The sequence below is a fragment of the Balaenoptera musculus genome, chromosome 7 (assembly GCF_009873245.2).
Source record: "Balaenoptera musculus isolate JJ_BM4_2016_0621 chromosome 7, mBalMus1.pri.v3, whole genome shotgun sequence".
NCBI classification, from domain to species: Eukaryota; Metazoa; Chordata; class Mammalia; order Artiodactyla; family Balaenopteridae; genus Balaenoptera; species Balaenoptera musculus.
In genome coordinates, this window is record NC_045791.1 from 50,505,922 (window position 1) to 50,528,934 (window position 23,013).

The window sequence follows — 23,013 nt, forward strand, 5'->3', positions numbered from 1 at the left end:
AGTTCACCAGGTAGTCAAGTTGGAGGGGGGCTTGGAGAAAAGGAGAGAATACACAAGCATTCCATCCAGGAAAACAAAAACAAAAAAAACCCTGAATGGCCAGAGGCCTGCATGGGGACAAGAAAGTTGGCAAGTGAATTCTGCACGTAGAGTTCTGTCTGTGAAGGGAGGTGAGGAGCTCCAGCAGCTGAAGGAAGAGGGATTAGAAGAGAGAAGGTAAGACTGATGACAATAATAAGAGTTTCCCGGAACCCCTCCTGACAACTTAACAACATAATCCCAACCTGGCTGACCTAAAGGAGACTTTTTCCATCTTCCATCTAAAGCACCAAGTTGAGACCTTGATGGTGTATTGTCATTTGGGACCCCAAGGGCATTACAGTAGATATGAGGATGATGGTTTTTGCGTCCTGGGATAGTTCTGATTTTAGTTGAACACGGTCTGCCCCCTACTGATCATTCCGGACGTTTTCAACCTGAATGGGTTTACTTCGTATCAAGTGTTGCCCTTGCCTTTTTCCTCCTGAAAACAAAGGAGAATAAAGTTTGTTAACCTGCGTATCACTTAACACTGTTATGTTGAGTATATTTTAAATGTCTCAGAAGTGACCCTTCTGGCATTAAAAGCTGTACAAAGTAGTGTGGCTGGGCCAAGAGTAGTTTATTTATTTTTTTAATTTAAAATATTTATTTATTTATTTTTGGCTGTGTTGGGTCTTCGTTGCTGCACGCGGGCTTTCTCTAGTTGCGGCGAGCGGGGGCTACTCTTCATTGTGTTGCACGGGCTTCTCGTTGCGGTGGCTTCTCTTATTGTGGAGCACGGCCTCTAGGCGTGCGAGCTTCAGTAGTTGTGTCACGCGGGCTCACTAGTTGTGGCTCGCGGGCTCTAGAGCGCAGGCTCAGTAGTTGTGGCGCATGGGCTTAGTTACTCCGCAGCATGTGGGATCTTCCCGGACCAGGGCTCGAACCCATGTCCCCTGCATTGGCAGGCGGATTCTCAACCACTGTGCCACCAGGGAAGCCCCAAGAGTAGTTTAAACAGAGCCCAGATGATGTATATAAAGGCCTTCAACTCCTGGAGCTTGTAATTTGGCAAGACTTGTAGTTACGGAGAACATCTCAATACAAAGATTCAATGAGAAAAAAGACGTGTGTATAATTAAGGAAAATAGCTACATCATTTGAAAGCAGAGTGCATTTGGAGAGTGTACTTTCAATGGGAAGAGGAAAGGAAAGCAGGGAGGAGGACTCCAGGGAGTTGCAAATTAAGTTCTGAGCTCTGGCCAGGCAGTGGGAGGGAATTGGTGGCACTGTCTTACTGTTTTCTATTGTGCAAATAAAATTTTATTGCATCTTTTTCCACAGTAATAAAATCAATTAAAGATTAAATATCAGCTAAATAATTCATAGTAGATGAGATTATATGACTTCTTGATCTTAAAATGTGCCACAAATGTTACACGGGAGAAAGATTGGGTAAACACTGCTTACACAGAAGTTCTTTATTTCATTTATGTATGTTCCCAGAAGCTCTGAAGTAATGGCACATGTAGCAGTAGAGAGAGTAATATATTGCATCTGGATAGACAGCTCTTGTTTTTACAAAAGCTCAAGCTTTTTCTGAAGAAGCTCCTCGATTTTAAAATGATCTGGAAGTTGTAGTTATAGTTTATCATGAGAATTTTGATGGAGATACCTGCCAAAACTCTTTTTTTTTAAATGATTTATCTGAATTTTGAAAGTAATACTTAATGGGTTACTTCTGAATAGCTATGAACATTAAATCTCTTACATATTCTGTATCTGAAGAAAATGTGATGAAGCCAGCCAGCCTTGAGCCTATGCAATTGCCACATCTCAAATTACATGGCTGAGTTTCCCATGTTATGCCTTTTGATGTGGCTCTAAGGCAGGGCTCGTCAAACTTTTCTGTAAAGGGCCTGCTAGTAAATACTTTAAACTTGGAGGCTGTGTAGTCTCTGCTGCAACCACTTAACTCTACCAGTGTAGCAAGAACACTGCCATAAACAATAATTAAACAAATGGATGGCTGTGTTCTAATAAAACATTATTTACAAAAACAAATGAAGGCCAGATTTGGCCTGGGGGCCATAGTGTGTCTTTCTCTGCTCTAAAGTTGAGTCACCTAGACACGCAAATTTGGTGAACAGTGAGGATGTCAGCTTTGAGAATGGCTAGTAGAGATATTCACATCACATCAGTACATATTTTTAAAACATTTTGATAGTAACAGTAGCAAGTTTAAAGTCTTTAACCAATTAATTTCTTAGCACTTACTATTTTTAGAATTATATTTGTAGGAGACAGTTATCTCCCTCAAGGACCTAAATCTGTATATATTTAGGCCCAAAGGTGAAAAATCTAGTCTATTGGGAAAAAAAAGTGTAAAAATAAATTGGACTTTAGATTTTGTGTGAATGAGGTTTTATTCATGGACTGCTTTTAGAGATGGGATAATTAAATCATTCCTGCCAGGACTCCTCTACTTTATAATTAAACGTTTCCCAAATAAATCACACTTTTTCATCCATTTCCAGATTTTCCCATAAATATTTACACCAGAGTGCATAGGCTATACATGAGAATGAAAGTGAATTTTAGTTACAATTTTTGAAGAACTTTGTTATTTGAAATACCTTTCTTTAAATGGCACATTTAACTGGTTCTCTTTAGAGTGAGCCAAAACTCAAGGCCAGCTAAAAATATAATAACCAAGTAAATGTGGGAGATTCCAGATACCCAAAGGTTGACATTTACATTTACATACATCATGTGAACTCCTTGAGTCATGCGCTGGTAAGAGAAAGGTATAATTTTCAAGTTGCCTAATATGGGGCAAATCAGAATCAACTGATTTTTATAAATCACTCTGAATATACTTTCATTGCAGTCATTGTCTTTACAACCCGGAAAGTTTTGTAGTCTTTTGTTTCTTTGCTTTTTAAGAGGAATATATATATATATATATATGTGTGTTCATACTCTTAGTCAGGACTTTAGCTATCCATAGCCAAAGGTTGAAAATCTGTTATATTTTCATATTCCCTCAATGGGAAAAGTATTTAACTACGATTATTCTTGTCACATGTAAGTTTTATCTGAAGTTCTCTCCATCTCCGTGTGTGTTCGTTCTGGAGTGGAGGTGGAACCTGAGTGGGCACTCTCCCCTGTACGTTGCCAAGTTACAGGCTTGAAGGACACTTCCTGCACAGCCACATTGCTCCCCAACATTCTGAGTTTTACCCCCAGGTTGCACAATCGCAAGGGAAGAAATAGGGAGAGTATTATTGATCTCTAGAAAAAAAAGAGCATGTTACTCTGTTCAAAGTCCTACTAATTTCTTTGTACCTTGAAGACTCAAATAAGAAAACTTTTTTTAAAAAAACAAAACAAACAGAAACGAGAGATTTCTATTACTGCTATAGTTGCCATAAAATGAAATCAGTTTCAAATTATGTTTCTGTCCCTCTGTTTCATAGAGAGTTTGAAAATCTGTTAAATGGTTAACCTGGTATTACCTGATTTCTGTTCATGAGTTAGAGTACGTTTATTAATGATATTTATTTATGATATTTATTAAATTTGGGAAAGCTGGCACATGTCATTTGCATCTAAGAAAGAAGAGTCTTTTCTTTGTCTTGCACTTTAGTGGTATGTCATATTTTTCACCATACATGAGCATCTAAATCAGCCATCACTTAAAATCTTGGTCTTCTTATTCCTTTTTGAGAAGGCTCACCAGTGCTTTTCTTTATTTGTTGCAAAGATTATTCCCAAAAGAAACTGCATAAAATTGTGAATACTTTATCCAGCAAATGAGAATTTAGAGAACAAGTTTCTTATTTGTAGTGAGTTTTTTAAAAATGAGAATAGAGTTAATTTTGCTTTCATAAAAATATGTATATCAAGGCGAATTTCTGGCACTTCCTGAAAACAGAGTATTATTTCAAAGCCTCTTTCAGCCTGACCATTGCAAATGGAGTTGCATCATACAGAACATCAGACTTATGTCTTAATGAGAGGGTGACCTCTCTGGCCCTTTGATGCCGATATTTTATTGTGCAGAGAATTCCCCTGGAGAACTGAGTTAAGGATGCCGATTCTCATTCTAAGAGTAGGGGATGGAGCCCAAGTAGCTACAGGTTTACTTGCACCTATGAGTTTCTGATGTGGAAGCTACACAGAGCAGACTGAGACTCTGTTCTGGGTTCTCTAAATGTCATTCAGAAATATAATAAGGAAAAAACAGCGTTTTCTTACCAACTTCTGGTATTAAAATGAATGGCTTTTCCTTGAATCTTTTCATTTTAGGCTTATTCTAATTGTGCTTGAGTCAAGTCCATATCTATTTTTTTCCCTTGTCTCTGATAATTAACATAGGAGAAGCCACTGGAATGAGGGCTGGGGTCGGGGTAAATATCAGGCAGGGAATGTAGAAGGACCCCTTGACTAGAGCTATGAATGTATCCAGAAACAATGTGGCAGAATGACAGGAGGTTGGGGACCACTGATGCAGGTAGCCAGGCCAGTCGTCAATTTTGTCTAAGGACTTTGGGGTCCATCTTCAATATGAAGGCCAACAAGAGATCACAATCTCTACCTAACTGATGCTACTGAAAATGGAAGAAAATATTCTCAGCCTAAAATGCTAAGCTTCCTGCAGCTTGCCTGTACCCAGTCACTTTCAGCAGTAACAAACATGAGGATGGGCATTTCCCACCATGCACTGATAAAGTCTAAATTGACAATTCATTTAAAAACTGTTATTTGGACCAGATCTACTGCCTATTCAAAAAAATGTGTCAGGGTGAGGGAATGAGAGTAACAAAAAATAATGATTGCAGGGATTTTATTAAAGGTATTTCATTGTGTATAATGCTTTCTGAAGCAGAAGTGTAAAAGACAAAATCCATTATTCATGCTTTTCATATTCATACAGATATGACAGTATAATGAAAATTGGTCTTCTGCAATGAGCATAGCTCTGAGCCCCTCAGTAATAAATGTTTTCTAGGACCAGGGGATTTATATGCAAAAATCATCTTCACAAAGCAAACTTTGTCTGAAAAATAAGGCTTTTGTTTTTAGGGCAGCCTTGCTATATTGCCAAGGGCATTGTTTTATTTATTGGCATATATATCAGATACGTGTTAGGAAACTTAATTATAAAATGGCCCTAATCCTCCATAAGTGTTTTAATCAATTTATGTTTATTCATTTTAAAATTCAATCGAGAAAACCTCTTCTCTTTCAGTGAATCAAGATCAATCATTTAGGGCTAAACAATGAGAAATGTGGAAAGTATTGTTCTGGTTAGGTACTCAGCTAGTTAGACTTTAAAATCTGTGTATTCAACATGGGCGAATATAAACTCACTGAACTGTTGAATTAGCACTCTGTCTTTTTATTTAATTATGTTTATGAGACAGTATAAAATATCAGTTGAAAGGTTAGCTCCACTTTAATTGATCCATTGTTTTGAAGTAGCTATTGTCTGGTAGATCACTCTACGCCAGGTGATACATTTCTGATAACAGCCCATAGTGAAGAGATTTCATCTTCCCATGGGAAACGTTACCAAAGCAGTTTTTCTTGTATGCCTTAGGCATTTTGGTATTGTTCAACTCTAATGCTTTAGGAAAATCCTAGAGACTACAAAAACATCAGAGAAAATCAAGAGAAGTAGGTAAAACTGGTAAGTTGAGTCTGTCCATAATCACTGATTAAATAAACTCAGAGCATGGTCTTCATTTCTCTCTGCCAGTGAGCTGAGAACTAGATGCAAATGTGGGTCTGGAGGAAGGAGTATAGTGGTAGGTCAACAGGCGGCAGGAGTTTGCACAACTTGGTACTGTAGTTCTACTGTGGCCATTAGAATGAATTAATGCAAGACAGATGATTCTGCCAACAATGGTATTCACCATCATGGCAACACGGAGACTAGGTTAATTGAAAATAAGAGAAATAGTTGTACTTCATTTTTAAAATTATTCAACCTTATTTAAGAAACTAATGCATTGTTTATCCTAGTAATAAATCAATATGGTTATCAGTAAATGTCTGGCACTTTCCAAGGCAGAAAGGTAACCTCTGGACACGTTCACCAAAGTGTATACAGAACCATTTAAACATTGTGTGTGTTTTTTTAAATATACCCATTTAACTTTATTTCATCATTGTCATTTAAAGCTTGATTTTATAAAATATAAAATGATATTCTTAAAGAGTTCTGTAGTACAGGAATTTAAAGAGTAGAAAAATCCATAGCTTTATAGGTTTAAGTTATATAAATTAAAATCAAATAATTGGAAATTTTTTCAATATGGGAGCTATACAATGAAATAAATGGAAAAATGACCTAATAGGAGCAATATTTCATTACTTACAGATTATCATTAGTTACCTTCAGGATCTAAACAAAAAATATTGTTTAAATGTTTTAAAACCATTTAAAAGTCATCATAGTTGACCTTTCAGACCCCAAACTGTTTGACATCAACAGAGTATGTATGTGTGCACACACGTGCTCTCTTTTTCTCTCTCTCTCTCAGTTGCAAAATATGCGTCTCACTTTGGCTAATTTATCTCTACATGAATGGCCCATAAGAGAGTAGTCCTCTTTCTCCATGGTTTCAAGTAGATCATCATCAGGGCTAGTCCTGGCATTTAAGCCCCAGAGAAGTTCAAGTTTACTCTGGGAGAAATTCAGATTAAATAAGAGTAAAAATATCAGTAAGAGAGACAACATTTCTAAGCAACAGAAATTCCATGTTACAATAGACCAGGTGGCCAGGAGATAAATCAGTACCAGAGAAAGATGATCTTTTCACGTGGGCCAAGAAGCAGCTCCCTTGAAGTTGACCAAAATGAGGATGGCCAGCTTACCATTACTTTTGCCAATTATTTTTTTCTAATGACTGTAGATGGATAATGGTTAAAATTGAGAGCTTGTTTGTGTAGGACCCATCAGAAATGCCAACATATTATGATTCTTATTTTAACATCCCATTGGGCATATTCCAGGAGAAGGATGCCAAGTCTCCAGCCACTCATAGTCAGAGACGTGGTCTAGTTGGACCCGCACTGCTACCCAAAAGATTTTCCTAAAGTACAAATCCAAGTAATACCTTTCTTTGCTTAAAATCTGTCGACTGAAAAAAAATGCACGACCTAAAAGTTGAGAATTATGTAACGAAACATAATTCTCAAATCGTCAAATAAATGACGGACAAAACTGAGTCCTTAAGCTGGGGACAGAGCATCTCCAATCACTCTGAGAGATTGCTCCGACGAGACAAAGGGGGAGCCAGAATATATAGGATTTTTTGCATCAAACACCAGGTAGTCGGAACATCAAAAGATGACTGTTAATTAAAGAAAACCAGATACCTCAAGTTAAGGAATTTAGCTCTTTTCTATGTGTGGGAAGATGCAAGAGTCTGGGCTCCCTGGAGTCATTCCTTTGATCTGCACCTCAGCTATCTGGGGCCAGTATCCTGTGCTTTCTCATCTTGAGTCTCCTCAGGGTGCACTGTCAGGGGTGGCTGCAGCAGCTGACTGCTAGATGGGGGGCATCCTGTTTGCATCCTGAGTTCCCTCAGGGCTCACTCTAGGGGGGCTGTAATGTGATGGCTACATGGCTGCCACATCCTTTGTTTACTGATACGGCAGGCAACATTTTTCATTCACCAAATCCTATGGCAGTTTCTCCCATAGCTTCAGATTCCTTGGCTTAGTACAAAACACCCTTTATGATTTGGCCTTCGTCCTGGTGTTGATCACATTTTCCACAGTCACTGGTGTCCTGTGTTTCTCTCCCAGGACTCAGTAAACTCTCAAAGTATAGGAACTATCTCTTACTCACATTAGTGTTCCCAGTGCTGGGCCCATAGAGAGCCTTAAAATTATTGGATGAATGGTTGAATAGATGAATGGAAAAGCTGCGTTGCTGCGAAGTCCTAACTAACATGCCTGTGTCTTCTCCTTCCCAGGACTTTGGCGTTATGTTCCTGCATCACCTTGTATCTATTTTTTTGATTACCTTTTCATATGTCAACAACATGGCCCGAGTAGGGACCCTAGTCCTCTGTCTCCATGACTCAGCCGACGCTCTTCTAGAGGTAAAAGTTTTCTTTCATCTATAAGAATACAAAATCTGGAATTCAGGAGATCCCCCAGATCATCAGTTTTTCTAGGGTCTGATAGATGGTGCTGGGAGAAGTTACTACATGACTGCTTTGAAACTGCAGAGTGTTTCTTTGTAGGTTAAATTGGTGAAAGTGAGACTTGAGTATATAAAGTGGTGTGCAAAAAACATTCACCAAGTTAGCATTCTTTATTAATAGAATAATGAAAACCTTAACCCTTCCACACTTAAGAAATGAGTGTTTTACAGTAGGAAAATTACTATTTGAATAGGTTTTGTTTCTAGTGTTACAGGTTTCACACTGATTTATCTGGGAAGTGTATACAACTCAGTTAAGTTAGTAATAGTAGTTGTACATCCTGATGAAATTAATGAGTAGTCATAGTTTTTATTACCAATATACACATTATCCTAGTATTTTTATAGTGAAAGTATATATGAATTACAAATTTTATATAAAAACTATGTTTTCTATGCATGTAAGTATTTAGAATATCTGAGGAAATATTGGTTGCACTTTGATTAACTTTCTAAACCATTATCACTTAAAATTACTAAAGTAGCAAAAAAAAAAAAAAAAGAAAAATGCTTCTAGCATATTTCAAAAGATAAAATCCCAAGTAAAATTTTGATGTGGTATTTAATCATGGCCTCCATGAAGAGACATACTCAATAAGGTTATATAACTATAGTTTTTTCATTTTAGTCCTAAGAAATTTATATAACTGGTCAAAAATGAACTTACCAGAGTACAAATTCCATGTAGAAATGGGTCTTAGAATCTGTACGCTTATTTTTTATTCCTGTTGGCCCACAGTTCTGCCCCTTTGAAGCATGTGCTATCACTGTGAATGTAGAATAGAGGTGCCCTCAAGTAATTATTTGTTATTCCAATATAAGCAGAAATTCCAGGCCATAAAATTGAATCTGCTATAAAGGCAATTAGTCAAGGTTTGAAGTGTATACAGCACTTCATTAAAGACTCTGGTCCCTATAAGGTTATGAAACAGAGAAGTAGTCCTAATGGGCTGGATATGTCAGATGATAGTTTGGAGCTAAGGTTTTTAAGTGATTCAAGCTAGATTCTATTCAGCACATTTTTTTTTAAAGGAGAAATAAAACTAGTATAAAGGCAATTTCCTGAAAATCAGTTACCATGTGGTTAAATCCTAAGTATGCTTGGAGGTAGAAATTTATATAGCAATATATAGTTTTGAAGTCAATCCTGTATAATCTGCCAACTCTAATGTCTGGGGAAATGGATGGCATAATGCTTGGCAGAGCCATAATTCAGAAAATGTGGGTTGAATCATCATCCACCACTTTTATCTAGAAAAGAAAAATAATCCAGAAATCCCAGTCATGTGGCTTAAAAGCAAATGTTCTTCATCACTTGGATTCTCTTTGACATCATAAAATAATGCTTGAGAATATCCAAATAATGAGATATGTTGACTCTTCAAAGTGGAATCTATGACTTAGACATTTCAGAAAAATGGATGTTTAATGCTTTTTTTATTGAATACTGGTGAATGAATGTAAAAGAAAAAATACATGGTTTACGTAGCCAGAAGGAGGCAGACGATGCTTTTTTTCTTTCTTAGTGTAAGTTGTGGTGTCACATCCAACGTATGCATGAAATTAAAAGTTCATAATCCTGGCTTCCACTCAATTAATAGATATTTCCCCTTAGGAATATATTTCTCTCATAGCTTTGTATTTTACTTAAAGCTATTAAATTATAGCTTCTGTGGATAATGTCAACAATCCTTTCAAGTTTGACTCAGCTAATTTAACTTTACAAGAAGTGGAAAATAATGTTATGAATTTAAAAGACCTCTTCAGTTTATAACCCTGTGTGTGGGTACTGTGAATTATATGTGAAAATGTAAAAAGCAGTAATCAAGGACAATTATGTTTTCAGTGTCACCTGTTCTTACTTAGAATCATCTATAAAAAGTAGATGGCAGGGACTTCCCTGGTGGTCCAGCGGTTAAGGCTCCGCGCTTCCAATGCAGGGGGCGCGAGTTCAATCTCTGGCCAGGGAATTAGATCCCGCATGCCGCAACTGAAGATCTCGCAGGCGGCAACGAAGATCCCGCGTGCCATAACTAAGACCCGGTGCAGCCAAATAAATAAATAAATATTTTTTTTAAAAAGTAGATGGTAGAGAAAGGGATGTATTTCTTCCTTTGACTAATTTATAATATAAAAAGTGGTCACTTAAATCACTACCATAAATTATTAGTGTACTTCTCACAGACATTCTGAACATTAGTGACTTTCATCTAGAAAATGACCCATTAATGTAAATTTGAAAATTATACCTAAGTGGATTCGCTGAAATAACGTGATCTTGACACATTCTTCATTTCTAAATTTGTGAGGATAAGCCAAGAAACTCTCTCCCCAGAGCACTGCTTATACCTGTTTAAGGAAAACCTATAATTCTAAGTAGAAAGGGGGAAAAAATGCAGGAAGGCTCAATATTCTCTATAAAGTTCGTGATCTTAGTGTTTGGGACTCATTAAAAGTTTAAAGGATTATGTAGCACTTTCTATTTTGACCTCTTATGCCAAATTCCTGTTTCGGCGTCTTTGGCTTGCTAATATCATCTGTAATGCAAGAATTTCATATTTTTCTGTTTTCCTGAAATCAACCATATAATTGAATTTTTCAGGTTGCTGAATATTTTATTAAATCTCTGACAGTCAGTAGTTCTACTTATGGTTAATATCACATTTCACTCGACTTATGGGTAATTTATAAATATGATGCATGATGCATGACATTTCAAAGTAGCAGGCAATTTTATGCCTCTGGTAAGTTATATCTTAAAGGAGACTCATGCATATTGAAAGAAGCTTTTCATTTATCAATTTAACTAAATTAATCTGTCACATTTCTTCCTTTCATAGGCTGCCAAAATGGCAAATTACGCCAAGTTTCAGAAAATTTGTGATCTCCTGTTTGTTATGTTTGCCATGGTTTTTATCACCACACGACTGGGTATATTTCCTCTCTGGTGAGTATGCCAGTCTTCTTTCCAATAAAGGCGCCCCGTCCAGATAGGTTTTATGAACCATTTTCCTGTTGAATTTCACTCCAGATACTTAGTAAGAAGTTTAAAGAAAGCGAGGGAGGGACTTAAGAAACAGCTTGATTTCTTCTTCCAGAAAGGGTCTGCATTCTTTCCACAGGATCATTAGAGAAGGATGTGGCTTATGTAGGTTCTTAAGCCACAGGAAGCTGTCTGCCATTTTAGGCTCCAATCTAGAGTATGATTCAAAAAACTTAGCCATGAAAGTTTGAATTAAAAAAGGAAATATGGTGTTGCAATCAGTTAGATATCAGGGATCGTCCTGTACCACGGGTTCACCAAGGGTTGTCCCTGGACCCCCAGCAGCAGCAACTATCACCTCTGAACTTGTTAGAAATGCAAACTATTGGTCCCCACCCACCCCAGACCTACTGAATCGCAGACTCTGGAGATGGGGCCTGGCAATCTGGATTTTGATACGCCTTCCTGATGATTCTGCTACACATTAAAGTTTGAGAACCACTGTCCTGTATAAGTCTCCTCATCAGCTGCATTTATAACTAAAACAAATGGAAAGTATAACTCAAAAGTAACCCTTAAAATTATCTCTGACCCCTTAATGTCTGGATGTCATTAGCTAAGAAAAAGACATGACAGATTTGGATGGAATTTGACAATCCTTTCTATAGAAAATAGGTCCACTGTCGTTAATTTTTATGGAAGGCTATTACTTCTAGAAAAAAATGATCCCTCCATATCATTTAAAGTCTACCATTGATGGCAGATTTTTTTCCATTTTGAGAAATTGATCTGAATGGGAAATGACAGCAATGGAAATTGGAGAAAGTGAAGAAATGAAGGGCTGCCTTTTCAGTCCAATAGGAAAATAAAGTTGGGGCTTTTAAGCGAGTAACATCTATCACTGAGATTCCGTAAACAAATTAATCTCACACACACACACACACACACACACACACACCCCTTCTCCTTGAGGCTGGCAGCTCTTTTGCACACTTACTTATTATGAAAATCATATCCCAGCAGCAGTGCTGTGTATTGGCAACAGGCATATATAAAATGTATTATAGTTTTATATGATTGTAGGTAGCAAACACTGAAGTAATTTTGAATATAATGCATCTATAATTATTTCAGGATTGGAGCTCTTTCAAGATTATTAGCAGAACTAGTGGTAGGAATTTAAATAGAAGAAAGTCAAGCAAAATCCAGGAAAAATATCTCAAAAGAATAATAGAAAACTTTTCCTGCTTAGGATTTCTGAGAACCTGAGTTTTAAAGAAGTAAGCATCACTATCAAGTACTTTCATTTGCTTATTTCCCTTTAAGGATAGAATTAACGTTGAGCTGTATCTCTTCTCCTCCTTTCTAGCTAATGTGCAAAAGCTCTTCAGGTTTAGACAGCAATGAGTTACCTAGAACACAAACTCAGAATATAGAAATTACGTAATGCTGCTAATGAATAACTCACGGGTATGCCCTGTGATGATGATATAAACCAGCTGCTTAGAAAAATCATTGTAACCAAATACAAAACAAGAGTTGATATTGCAAATGCTGTAGGGCTTCTGCTACCACCGCCCTTAGTGCAAACAAGTTTTTCAAAAAGCAACTTGTGGAGGGAAATATTTTATTGTTTGGGAGACAAGAAATAATTTCTGTATACCTGCTGCCATTGTGGTTGTGCATCCAGTGAATGAAATCCTTGTCAGATATGTCTCATAAATTATGTGAGTGCTTGGATGACCTTTGTTTTGATCCTGTTTCTATTTCTGGAGTGTAATGGGCATTGAGTATATTTAAAATAGTAAGGTGAATGACAATAACAAATAGTGTTTTAAATATTTGCCTTAATCCTGTGAAATTATTCAAAAATTCCTTTTAGATTAGGGAATCCTAGAATTGGGAGGGACCCTACAGGTGACCAGCTCCAAACTGCTCTCCCGCACCTCTGCCCAGGATAGGAATTCTCTCAATTTCCTGATTAGGATTATTGTTTTAGAGGTCGAGGGAGAAATAAGTTTTTAATATGAAACAGAAACCTGTGTCTTTATAACTTCTAAGCTAGGGGTTCTTAATCTCGTTTAGAACCCCCTGAAACTGTTTGTAAAACGTACGTGTGTACATTTTTTTCCTGGGGGGCAGGGCCCATGGCTCTATCAGATTCTCTAAAGATCTGTGACTCCCTCCCCTCCTCAAAAAAGTACCTTCTGGAAAACAGACAAAGTGTACCCTACCACTTCTGATTGAAAGCTCTTAAGAACGTGAAGGTTTCTAATATATCATCTGTAGGCCTTCTCTTCAGAACGCATCTCTAATCCCTTCAATTATTCCTGCTTTTGTTCTCCTTTGTTCCTCAGAATTCTTCTTGTCACGATGATGCAAATGTGGACTGGCTGATAGAAAATATAAGAGCACTAACAAAAAGCTGTATTCAGAACTGCATTTCTTCTGATGCAGCTTGCCTTCGCATTGACATTCTAAGGAGCTTTCACCTTGCACTGGTGGCGATCTGATAAATAGCTGAGCTGCTGCCAGACCAAATTGCCCTCATCCTACATTTATTTCATTTTTATGTATTTTTATTTCTAATTATGATTCATTTGTATACCTAATCATACCACCTACATTTATTCCTGTTATATTTCATCATGCTGTTTTCAGATATTCTAGCCCAATTAGGGTCTTCTGAACCACATCCAGTGTTACACTTATCCCTGCTACTTTCATGGTAGTTGCAAATATGCCTCTCATGCTTCTCCCAACTCACCGAAGAAAAACGTTGACCCAGAGGGACTCCTGGTACACTATTTCTTTAAGTTGACCTCGATCTCTCAACCACCAGTCTGTCTTTACGATTTTTCTACTCATTACTATCTTAGAACTGCTGTGTCATTATGCCTGCTATTTCTCCATATTTTAAAAAGGTGTAATAAGAGATTTTGTCAAAGGCCTTGTGAACATCAAGATTTACTCTGTTACTTAAGTCATTCTCTGCACATGTAGAGGCGGGGTGAAAAAAGAATAATGACCCATCTGGGTGACTTGGTTTTAGGAGGCCTTTTCTGGCTCCTGGCTCTTCATTTCTAAGTGCTCACCCCCATCTGTTTGATGGTCCATCTGCAGCAGTAGGCTTACCAGTCTAAAATTCCTGGTTTCGGCCTTTTCCGTATTGTCTAGGTGTGGACTTTTACCTTCTAATATACTACCACTTTTTATGTATTTAATGAATATTTATTGGGTACTTACTGTGTAACCAGTACTGGGCTGGGTGTTGAGACTTCAGTGCGACATGGGCCTCCCGTGGGGCACTTGCAGTTGAATCCCTACGGGTCCCTTCAGTATTCTGGTTGATAATTGTGTGGGGCATAGAGACTATAAATTATTTTCTGAACATTTATTGGAGATAAGTAATGTAAGTGGATTGTCAGTATTAACTAGTTTGGTTGCACGTACCAAGGAGCTCTGTCAGCTGAATAAAGCATTATTCTAGGTAGAGTGTATGCGTGTAAAATAGTCACTGACTGCTGGAGGAGAAGTGCTGGAGATACATTGGACTTCAGTTCTAACAAGCATTTCATAGACTTATTTCTCCCTCAAATTTTGTGCTTCAGCTGGAAGGAGAAATAAAATGATTCCTGTGCCCTCGCTTCTTTTAGTTTTCAACCCATTGACTTTGGAATCCCCAGCAATACCTTGCAGGTTCCTCCTGACTATAGCTGTGTTCCCACGTAAGCCATCAGAATTGTTGTGATTTGTGGGTTTGATGACACTTGGCTTGTATCTTTGGTCCACGCCTCACAAAGTCAGCATACACCATGATTAGCCTTTTCAGAACCACACGCTGCCCGGACTTTTCTTTTGGCCGTAATACATCTTCTAGAACAGCGCTATCCAAAAGAAATATGATAAGTCAGGCTTCTTAGTAATTTAAAATTTTCTAGTAGCCACATTAAAAAGTAAAAAGAAACAGGTGACATCTGTTTAAATAACATTTTATTTAACTTGGTATATCCAAAATAATATGATTTTAACATGTAATCAGGATTAAAAATTGAGATATTTCGTTCTTTTACTGCATACTAAATCTTTGAAATCAGGTATGTGGTTCACGTTACTGCATCTACTCAAAAGTCTATGTATTTCAGCCTTTACATTGTAACTGGACAGTGAATGATTTGCTCCTTTTTGAGAGTAAGCCTATCCATCGTTGTAAGTTGTTACCGTGTTTCATTGATCTGTCTTTCCTCAACTCCATTTGTCTGTGATCCCTGAAGTTCCTAACAGTTTTCCATATATTATGAAGATTTGGTTTCCATTGGCATAGGGTAGTTTGTGCTTAATCCCATTATAGCATCTATCACAGTGCTTAGCTCCCAATGGCTACTCAGTAAATATTTGTTGAGTGAATTAGGTACTATTTAATCCTAAATTGTCTCACATCTGTTTTCTTAGTTGAGCTCCTTAACTCATTGTGAAGTAGGTAGGTGCAGTTTTTCCCCTATTATACGGAGAAAACCAATTCATTTAGTCAATGATTTACCTAGTCTCTCTGGACTCTGGTCTCCTGACATCAGTTCACTTCAACAGGTACTTAACTAAATTCTAATTGTTCTCCTACAATACAGTGTACTATATTATTTAAGAATTAGGCCATAAAGCTGTTGATGAGGCACATTTCTGGTAGTTGCTACGTAAAAAAAGAGTCATTTTTCAATCACTGTCCCTATTATTCCATCCCAGCCAAGACACTGCATTGTAAGCATCATCATTTTTCAGCCATACATTAGCATCTGGCATCGAAAGAGGCAAATCCACAAAGATCCTGAAAGGGGAGGGGCACGGTGCAGTCAGTAGAGAGATTGCTTGCTTTGAGTCACGGTTCTTCTCCTCACTGCATGTCCGGAAACCAGCTGTGTAGCTTCTCTGCATCTGTGGACTCATCAGAGAAGAATAGTAGTAATTGTTCCATCTACCTTACCAGGAAATGTTAAGGGTCAAATGAACTATTTGTTCTAGAACTATAAAGTACTTTATAACTATTAAGCATTTTGTAAAAAGTTGTTATATTACTGTTAGAGATGGAAATTCCCATTACGGCCAAGTGGTCAGAAATTTTTATTGCATTTTATGACCTCCAAGTAGTCTAGATTAAGGAACCATAAGCATAGATACTTTTGAAATAAAATTCTTAAATGCTCTCTCCAATTATGAGAGGCAAAATATCTTGTTTTAGTCACTTCTGTTCTCAGTGAGCATGTAATAATGGACACGAGCTGGGTTGACTTAGTCCCTCAAATCCTAAGTGACGGTTCCTATCCTGAGCCAGCAGAAGTAACCATTATTGTTCACAGAATGTCACAGAATTTCACAAAATACAAGTATATGTTAGGCTACTTCTTTTTTTTAATATCTTTATTGGAGTATAATTGCTTTACAATGGTGTGTTAGTTTCTGCTTTATAACAAGGTGAATCAGTTATACATATACATATGTTCCCATATCTCTTCCCTCTTGCGTCTCCCTCCCTCCCGCCCTCCCTATCCCACCCCTCTAGGTGGTCACAAAGCACCGAGCTGATCTCCCTGTGCTATGCAGCTGCTTCCCACTAGCTATCTATTTTACATTTGGTAGTGTATATATGTCCATGCCACTCTCTCACTTTGTCCCAGCTTCCCCTTCCACCTCGCCGTGTCCTCAAGTACATTCTCTACCTCTGCGTCTTTATTCCTGTCCTGCCCATAGGTTCATCAGAACCTTTTTTTTTTTTTTTTAGATTCCATACATATGTGTTAGCATACAGTATTTGTTTTTCTCTTTCTGACTTACTTCACTCTGTAAGACAGTCTCTAGGTCCATCCACCTCACTACAAATAACTCAATTTCGTTTCTTTTGATGGCTGAGTAATATTCCATTGTATATATGTGCCACATCTTCTTTATCCATTCATCTGTTGATGGACACTTAGGTTGCTTCCGTGTCCTGGCTATTGTAAATAGAGCTGCAATGAACATTTTGGTACATGACTCTTTTTGAATTATGGTTTTCTCAGGGTATATGCCCAGTAGTGGGATTGCTGGGTCGTATGGTAGTTCTATTTTTAAGGAACCTCCATACTGTTCTGCATAGTGGCTGTGTCAATTTACATTCCCACCAACAGTGCAAGAGGGTTCCCTTTTCTCCACACCCTCTCCAGCATTTATTGTTTCTAGATTTTTTGATGATGACCATTCTGACAGGTGTGAGGTGATACCTCATTATAGTTTTGATTTGCATTTCTCTAATGATTAGTGATATTGAGCATTCTTTCATGTGTTTGTTGGCAATCTGTATATCTTCTCTGGAGAAATGTCTATTTAGGTCTTCTGCCCATTTTTGGATTGGGTTGTTTTGTTTTTGATATTGAGCTGCATGAGCTGCTTGTAAATTTTGGAGATTAATCCTTTGTCAGTTGCTTCATTTGCAAATATTTTCTCCCATTCTGAGGGTTGTCTTTTCGTCTTGTTTATGGTTTCCTTTGCTGTGCAAAAGCTTTTCAATTTCATTAGTTCCCATTTGTTTATTTTTTTTTAATTTCCATTACTCTAGGAAGTGGGTCAAAAAGGATCTTGCTGTGATTTATGTCATAGAGTGTTCTGCCTATGTTTTCCTCTAAGAGTTTTATAGTGTCTGGCCTTACATTTAGGTCTTTAATCCATTTTGAGTTTATTTTTGTGTATGGTATTAGGGAGTGTTCTAATTTCATTTTTTACATGTAACTGTCCAGTTTTCCCAGCACCACTTATTGAAGAGGCTGTCTTTTCTCTATTGTATATTCTTGCCTCCTTTATCAAAAATAAGGTGACCATGCGAGCATGGGTTTATCTCTGGGCTTTCTATCCTGTTCCATTGATCTATATTTCTGTTTTTGTGCCAGTGCCATACTGTCTTGATTACTGTAGCTTTGTTGTATAGTCTGAAGTCCAGGCGCCTGATTTCTCTAGCTCCGTTCTTCTTTCTCAAGATTGCTTTGGCTATTCAGGGTCTTTTGTGTTTCCATACAAATTGTCAATTTTTTTGTTCTAGTTCTGTGAAAAATGCCATTTGTAGTTTGATAGGGATTGCACTTAATCTGTAGATTGCTTTGGGTAGTAGTATAGTCATTTTCACAATGTTGATTCTTCCAATCCAAGAACAATGGTATATCTCTCCATCTGTTTGTGTCCTCTTTAATGGGCTAGTTCTTTACTGCAAGTGACAGATTCACAAGTCATTGTCCAGCCACGAATGGGCATACCACAATTGCCAGAGCCTCCTCCTATGGCCTAATGATGACTTTACACATCCCCATTCATGTCCCACCAAATGCCAACCCCTTGGCTACAGGAAACTTAGAATCAAATATGTACCTTCTGTGGTCTGCTGCTATTCAAACAGAAGCACGTGGCTTCTCAGAATGTTACTTTCTGTGGATTTCTATCCTATAAAGTAGGGGAATCATTTGCTGATTTGTACTCTCTGAAAGTCTCTGCAATTAAAAAGAAAAATGTTACAGAGGAGCCTAGATCATTCTTTTACCATTTTCCATAATAAGATTTGAAATTCATCTAGATGCATATGAGAATATCATCTTCTTCTCTGATTTATTTTTCAAGACATATTTTACCACGGTAGTGTGGCTTATATGCTTTTCTGAATATCTGATAAGATTAATCTTGGAGTTCACAAATTTGGACAAGCTGTATTTTTTTTTTTTCTGGACTCTTCTTGACAGATTTTCTCTGAAATTTTCCTTGATGCTGGTCTGTATTAAACATATTTGAAAGATAAAGGATGAAACCTAAGTCTTTTGGCTGTTAGGTATTTTGGCATGTTTTTAATAATACGTATATATACTAGTATCAGTTACTACCTTCATAAAGTGAGGTAGAGTTGGATAGAAATAATGTGTGTTGAGATGTTTTGTTCTTTTCATGTAAACATAATAATTTTAATATAATTTTAATATTGAAGGGCTAGACCAGGAATCAACAAACTATGGCCTTTAAGACAAATCAGCCCATCGCCTATTTTTATAAATAAGGTTTTACTGGAACACAGCCTTGTCCATCTGTCACATATTGCCCTTGTCTGCTTTCTGCTACACTGGCTTGAGTGGTTGGGACAGAGTGTATGTGACCCGCTAATCCTAAAATATTTACTAGCTGGTCCTTTACAGAACAAGTTTGCCAACTCTTAGGCAAGACCACTAAGAATTAGCCTGATGACTTGTGGACACAGGCGGGGAAGGGGAGGGTGGGACAAACTGAGAGAGTAGCACTGACATATATACACTACCATGTGTAAAACTGATAGCTAGTGGGAAGTTGCTGTATAGCACAGGGAGCTCAGCTTGGTGCTCTGTGATGACCTAGAGGGGTGGGATGGAGGTGGGGGAGTGGGAGGGAGGCTCAAGAGGAAGGGGATATATGTATACATATAGTTGGTTCACTTTGTTCTACAACAGAAACTAACACAACATTGTAAAGCAATTATACTCCAATAAAACAAACAAAATAATTAATTAATTAATTTTTAAAAGTCTGAGATAGGGAAAAAGAAAGAATTAGTCTGATGAGTAAAAATGAAGCAATGTGGGGAGTGGCATATTAAATGTTTTCAACCTTTGGGTGTTTTCTAGAAGTATTGTCTACCTTAGGCGAAAAACATGAAGATATTGTTAGTATTACATGTGGGTATGGGATATGCAGAATATGCTCTCAATTAAGTAAGCTTTTCTGCTTTTGTGACTTGAGTCAACAAAAAAATGTGGCGTCCTAGTAACACTCTCTCCACAGAATTAATGTCTTAAGTGTTCCCTCCCTCCCAATCACTGCAGAGAATCTGCAGTGGGGAAGGAGGAAAAGAACAAAAAGATTGTTTGCTCTAAGTATTATAAAATGTGTTTACATACCATCTATGGAAAAAATTCAACATGGCCATTTCATCTGTTTTAAAAATACCTGAGTATTGTAATAAAGTCTAATGCCAGGGCCAGAGATTTGAAAATTTGCTCAAGGGTCTCACATATTTGAGAGTGATGCTTTACGGAAAATGCAGTAACAAACGAAGGACCCACATCAGCTCTGTTTCCATTTGTTTATGTTACCATAAAGGGCAGTTGTATAGCGGGCTAATTCTCTCCTCCAGCTACCCTCACCTCCCTGACTCTGGTCCCTGGGTCTCTGTCAACTGGCCGTTCTGTTCATGCTAAGCCCCCTGTCACAGTCCTGAGCTCAGCCTTGGACTAGCTTGTGACTGCTCATTGCCTACTTCCCAGTCTGGACCATTACCTGAGCCATCCCAGAAACCCTCCCTGCACAATCCCAGTGCACAGGGCTCTAGGGCACTGTCAGTGGAGACCACCCTGGCTGTGTCCTTTCATTTTCAGAACTTCATCCATGCCCCTGTCACCCCTGGGATGGCAGTGTAGCCGAAAAGACAGAACCACAGTATCACCAGCATCTCTGGAGTCATCCTGTTCCCTGGGAGGATATATCTTACCATGTATTATTATTTAACTTTTTATGTCTTTAGGGCCAGGGAGCAAAAACTTCGCAAACTCCTCCTAGACAAGGAGCCATTTATTCTTTACAGATCTGTTTGATGCACTTCACTGTGAGCCTGCTATATGTCAGGCAGAATGTGGGTGTTGGGGACATAGGTAGTGATTAGGTCATGAGCCCAGGAACATCCAGCACTGCAAAACTATCAATAAATATTTGTTAAATGAATAGCTGAGATTTTAGAATTTCCTGTGTGGTTTGGCACAGTCATGACCGAGACTCTGCAGCCTACCATCTTTCCTTATAAGACAGAATAGGCCAATCCAAGAAGACAAAGCTGGCAATGACTCAGTAACTTTTCAAAGCAGGGGGGCATTCCAGCCACTGAATCATTTTGCTCAGACAGAATTTATGGAAACAGCATTGTGCAATCGTTTAATAACTGCTGCCTTTGTCCACAGCAGATAATAAGACAGAAATGCTTAATTTGGAATGCTAAATGTCAAAGAGTTGGAAATATAAGAGTTCAAGATATATAAGGAAAATCATAAAACACGTAGATATACTGAAACTGCAGGCTGACTAGGAGCCTGGTGGTGGGCGTGCCTCCTCATTAGGGCAGCGTGAAGAGAGGACATTGTCCAGAGGTTCCAGGGCAGTGTAGGAAGGGAGCAATTGTCCATGAGAAGAACAGATAGAAAAAACAAATAGAGCATCTTTCCTACATCCATGGGACCACCAAAGAAAGTAAGCAGGAACACACAGAACACCATCCCCATGTAGTAATTAATTCTGTCCTAGCACCCTGGGAACAGTTGTTCCCAGCCACCATTGGGGACTTATGTCAGGCACCCAACCTCAAAATCGTAGCAAACTCTGCATCTCTCAGAGCAGCTTGCACTAACCCAACTTAGCTGTCTTAATTCCTTTTTTTTTTTTTTTTTGAATGGACGGCATATAAACACAGACCTAATTTTCACTAGTGTCTTAGACTACTTTGTATCCCACACAATCCCAACCTATGCCTTTCAATAGTTATCAGGGTATAAATATTTCATTCGATTTATTTGTTGCTAATACATTGTATTGTAATCTTTGAGTTATATATTCAGTAGTTTGAAGAAATGTAGTAGGAAGCATTCATTGAAATACTTATTAAAACATTTTGAAGAAGTTATTCTGAATACATTCTGCTTTTTAATGGCGTATAAGAATAGCCAGACTGAAACAATTCTGAATGTTTTTAAATTCTGAGATAAAGAAGTGCTATTTTAATTACTTAACATTTTTAGGTTGTCTTTGAATTGAAATGTAAATGTAGTAAAATGTATTTACTGAAATGGAATAGTCTATTAACTGTAATCTTATTGCCCAGTAGTGTATGATAATCAAATAAGGAAATATTGGGGATTATTTCCCAAAATAGCCTCCAGGGAGTGACCTGGGCCTCCTGTCTTCTCACCTGTGCTCTGTAATCATAGTTAGTGGTAAGGATGTTAACTTGAAACAATACATCATTATGAACCATCAAAAATTAGTAAAATATTTTCAGTGACTTTTTATTATGTGCTTTGACCAATAATAAATGAACAAAACAAAATAAGGAAATTTTTCTAGTTATCATTAAGTTAACTAGAGTATTTCTATTACTCAAAATTTTAGTCCACCACATTTTCCTTGTTCTTATCCTATGGACATACAATGGGATGTTCTGTCTTTTGTCTGCTACTGAAGGGCAAACACCTTGATACAGCAGTGAATAAGCTGTTATTAAAGTACAGTGTGAACACACCCTATTCGCCCAATTCAGGGGCTAACATGAAGTACTGAAAGAATTTTTCTTTGTGTACAAGCCTCTTAAATTACTTCACTTTCCAGAACAGTACCTTATGTGAGGAGCACAATTTGTAAAGTCAGCACTTTATTAAAAAGGGTCAAAACCCTTTCCTAAACATTAAGTCTACAGTATCTTCCAGAAATAAGTCAGGTGCTTCACAAAATAGGTTAAAGTTGCCTTGATGAAGTACGGAAGAAACAGGGCTTGACTATCTCTCTCAGTAGTGAATTATTCATGGAGCTTGATCCCCCTTTGCTCTTCTAGCCATAGGATTGCATTTACTTCAAATTGTATCCCCCTCACCCCACTCAAAAATTTAATTAGATGTTTGAATCCCCTGCCCTCAGTAGCAATCACGGCGTTCTCCTGAAGTGCTCTTCTGGTGCTATTGTTTGGTATTCATTTCCTTGTCGCCCTTCTCCACTA

The 23,013-nt window shown here is 37.7% G+C and overlaps 1 protein-coding gene across 3 annotated transcripts in view; it reads left to right on the forward strand.

Annotated features, from left to right (window-relative positions):
- The window catches only part of CERS6 (ceramide synthase 6), a 318,670-nt gene that overhangs the window by 255,531 nt on the left and 40,126 nt on the right, over window positions 1-23,013 (forward strand). For all 3 annotated transcript variants that reach the window (XM_036858219.1, XM_036858217.1, XM_036858218.1), the window contains exons 7-8: window positions 8,013-8,141; window positions 11,086-11,192. In XM_036858219.1, coding sequence (XP_036714114.1) covers window positions 8,013-8,141; window positions 11,086-11,192 — 236 coding nt within the window. The remainder of the gene's footprint in view (window positions 1-8,012; window positions 8,142-11,085; window positions 11,193-23,013) is intronic.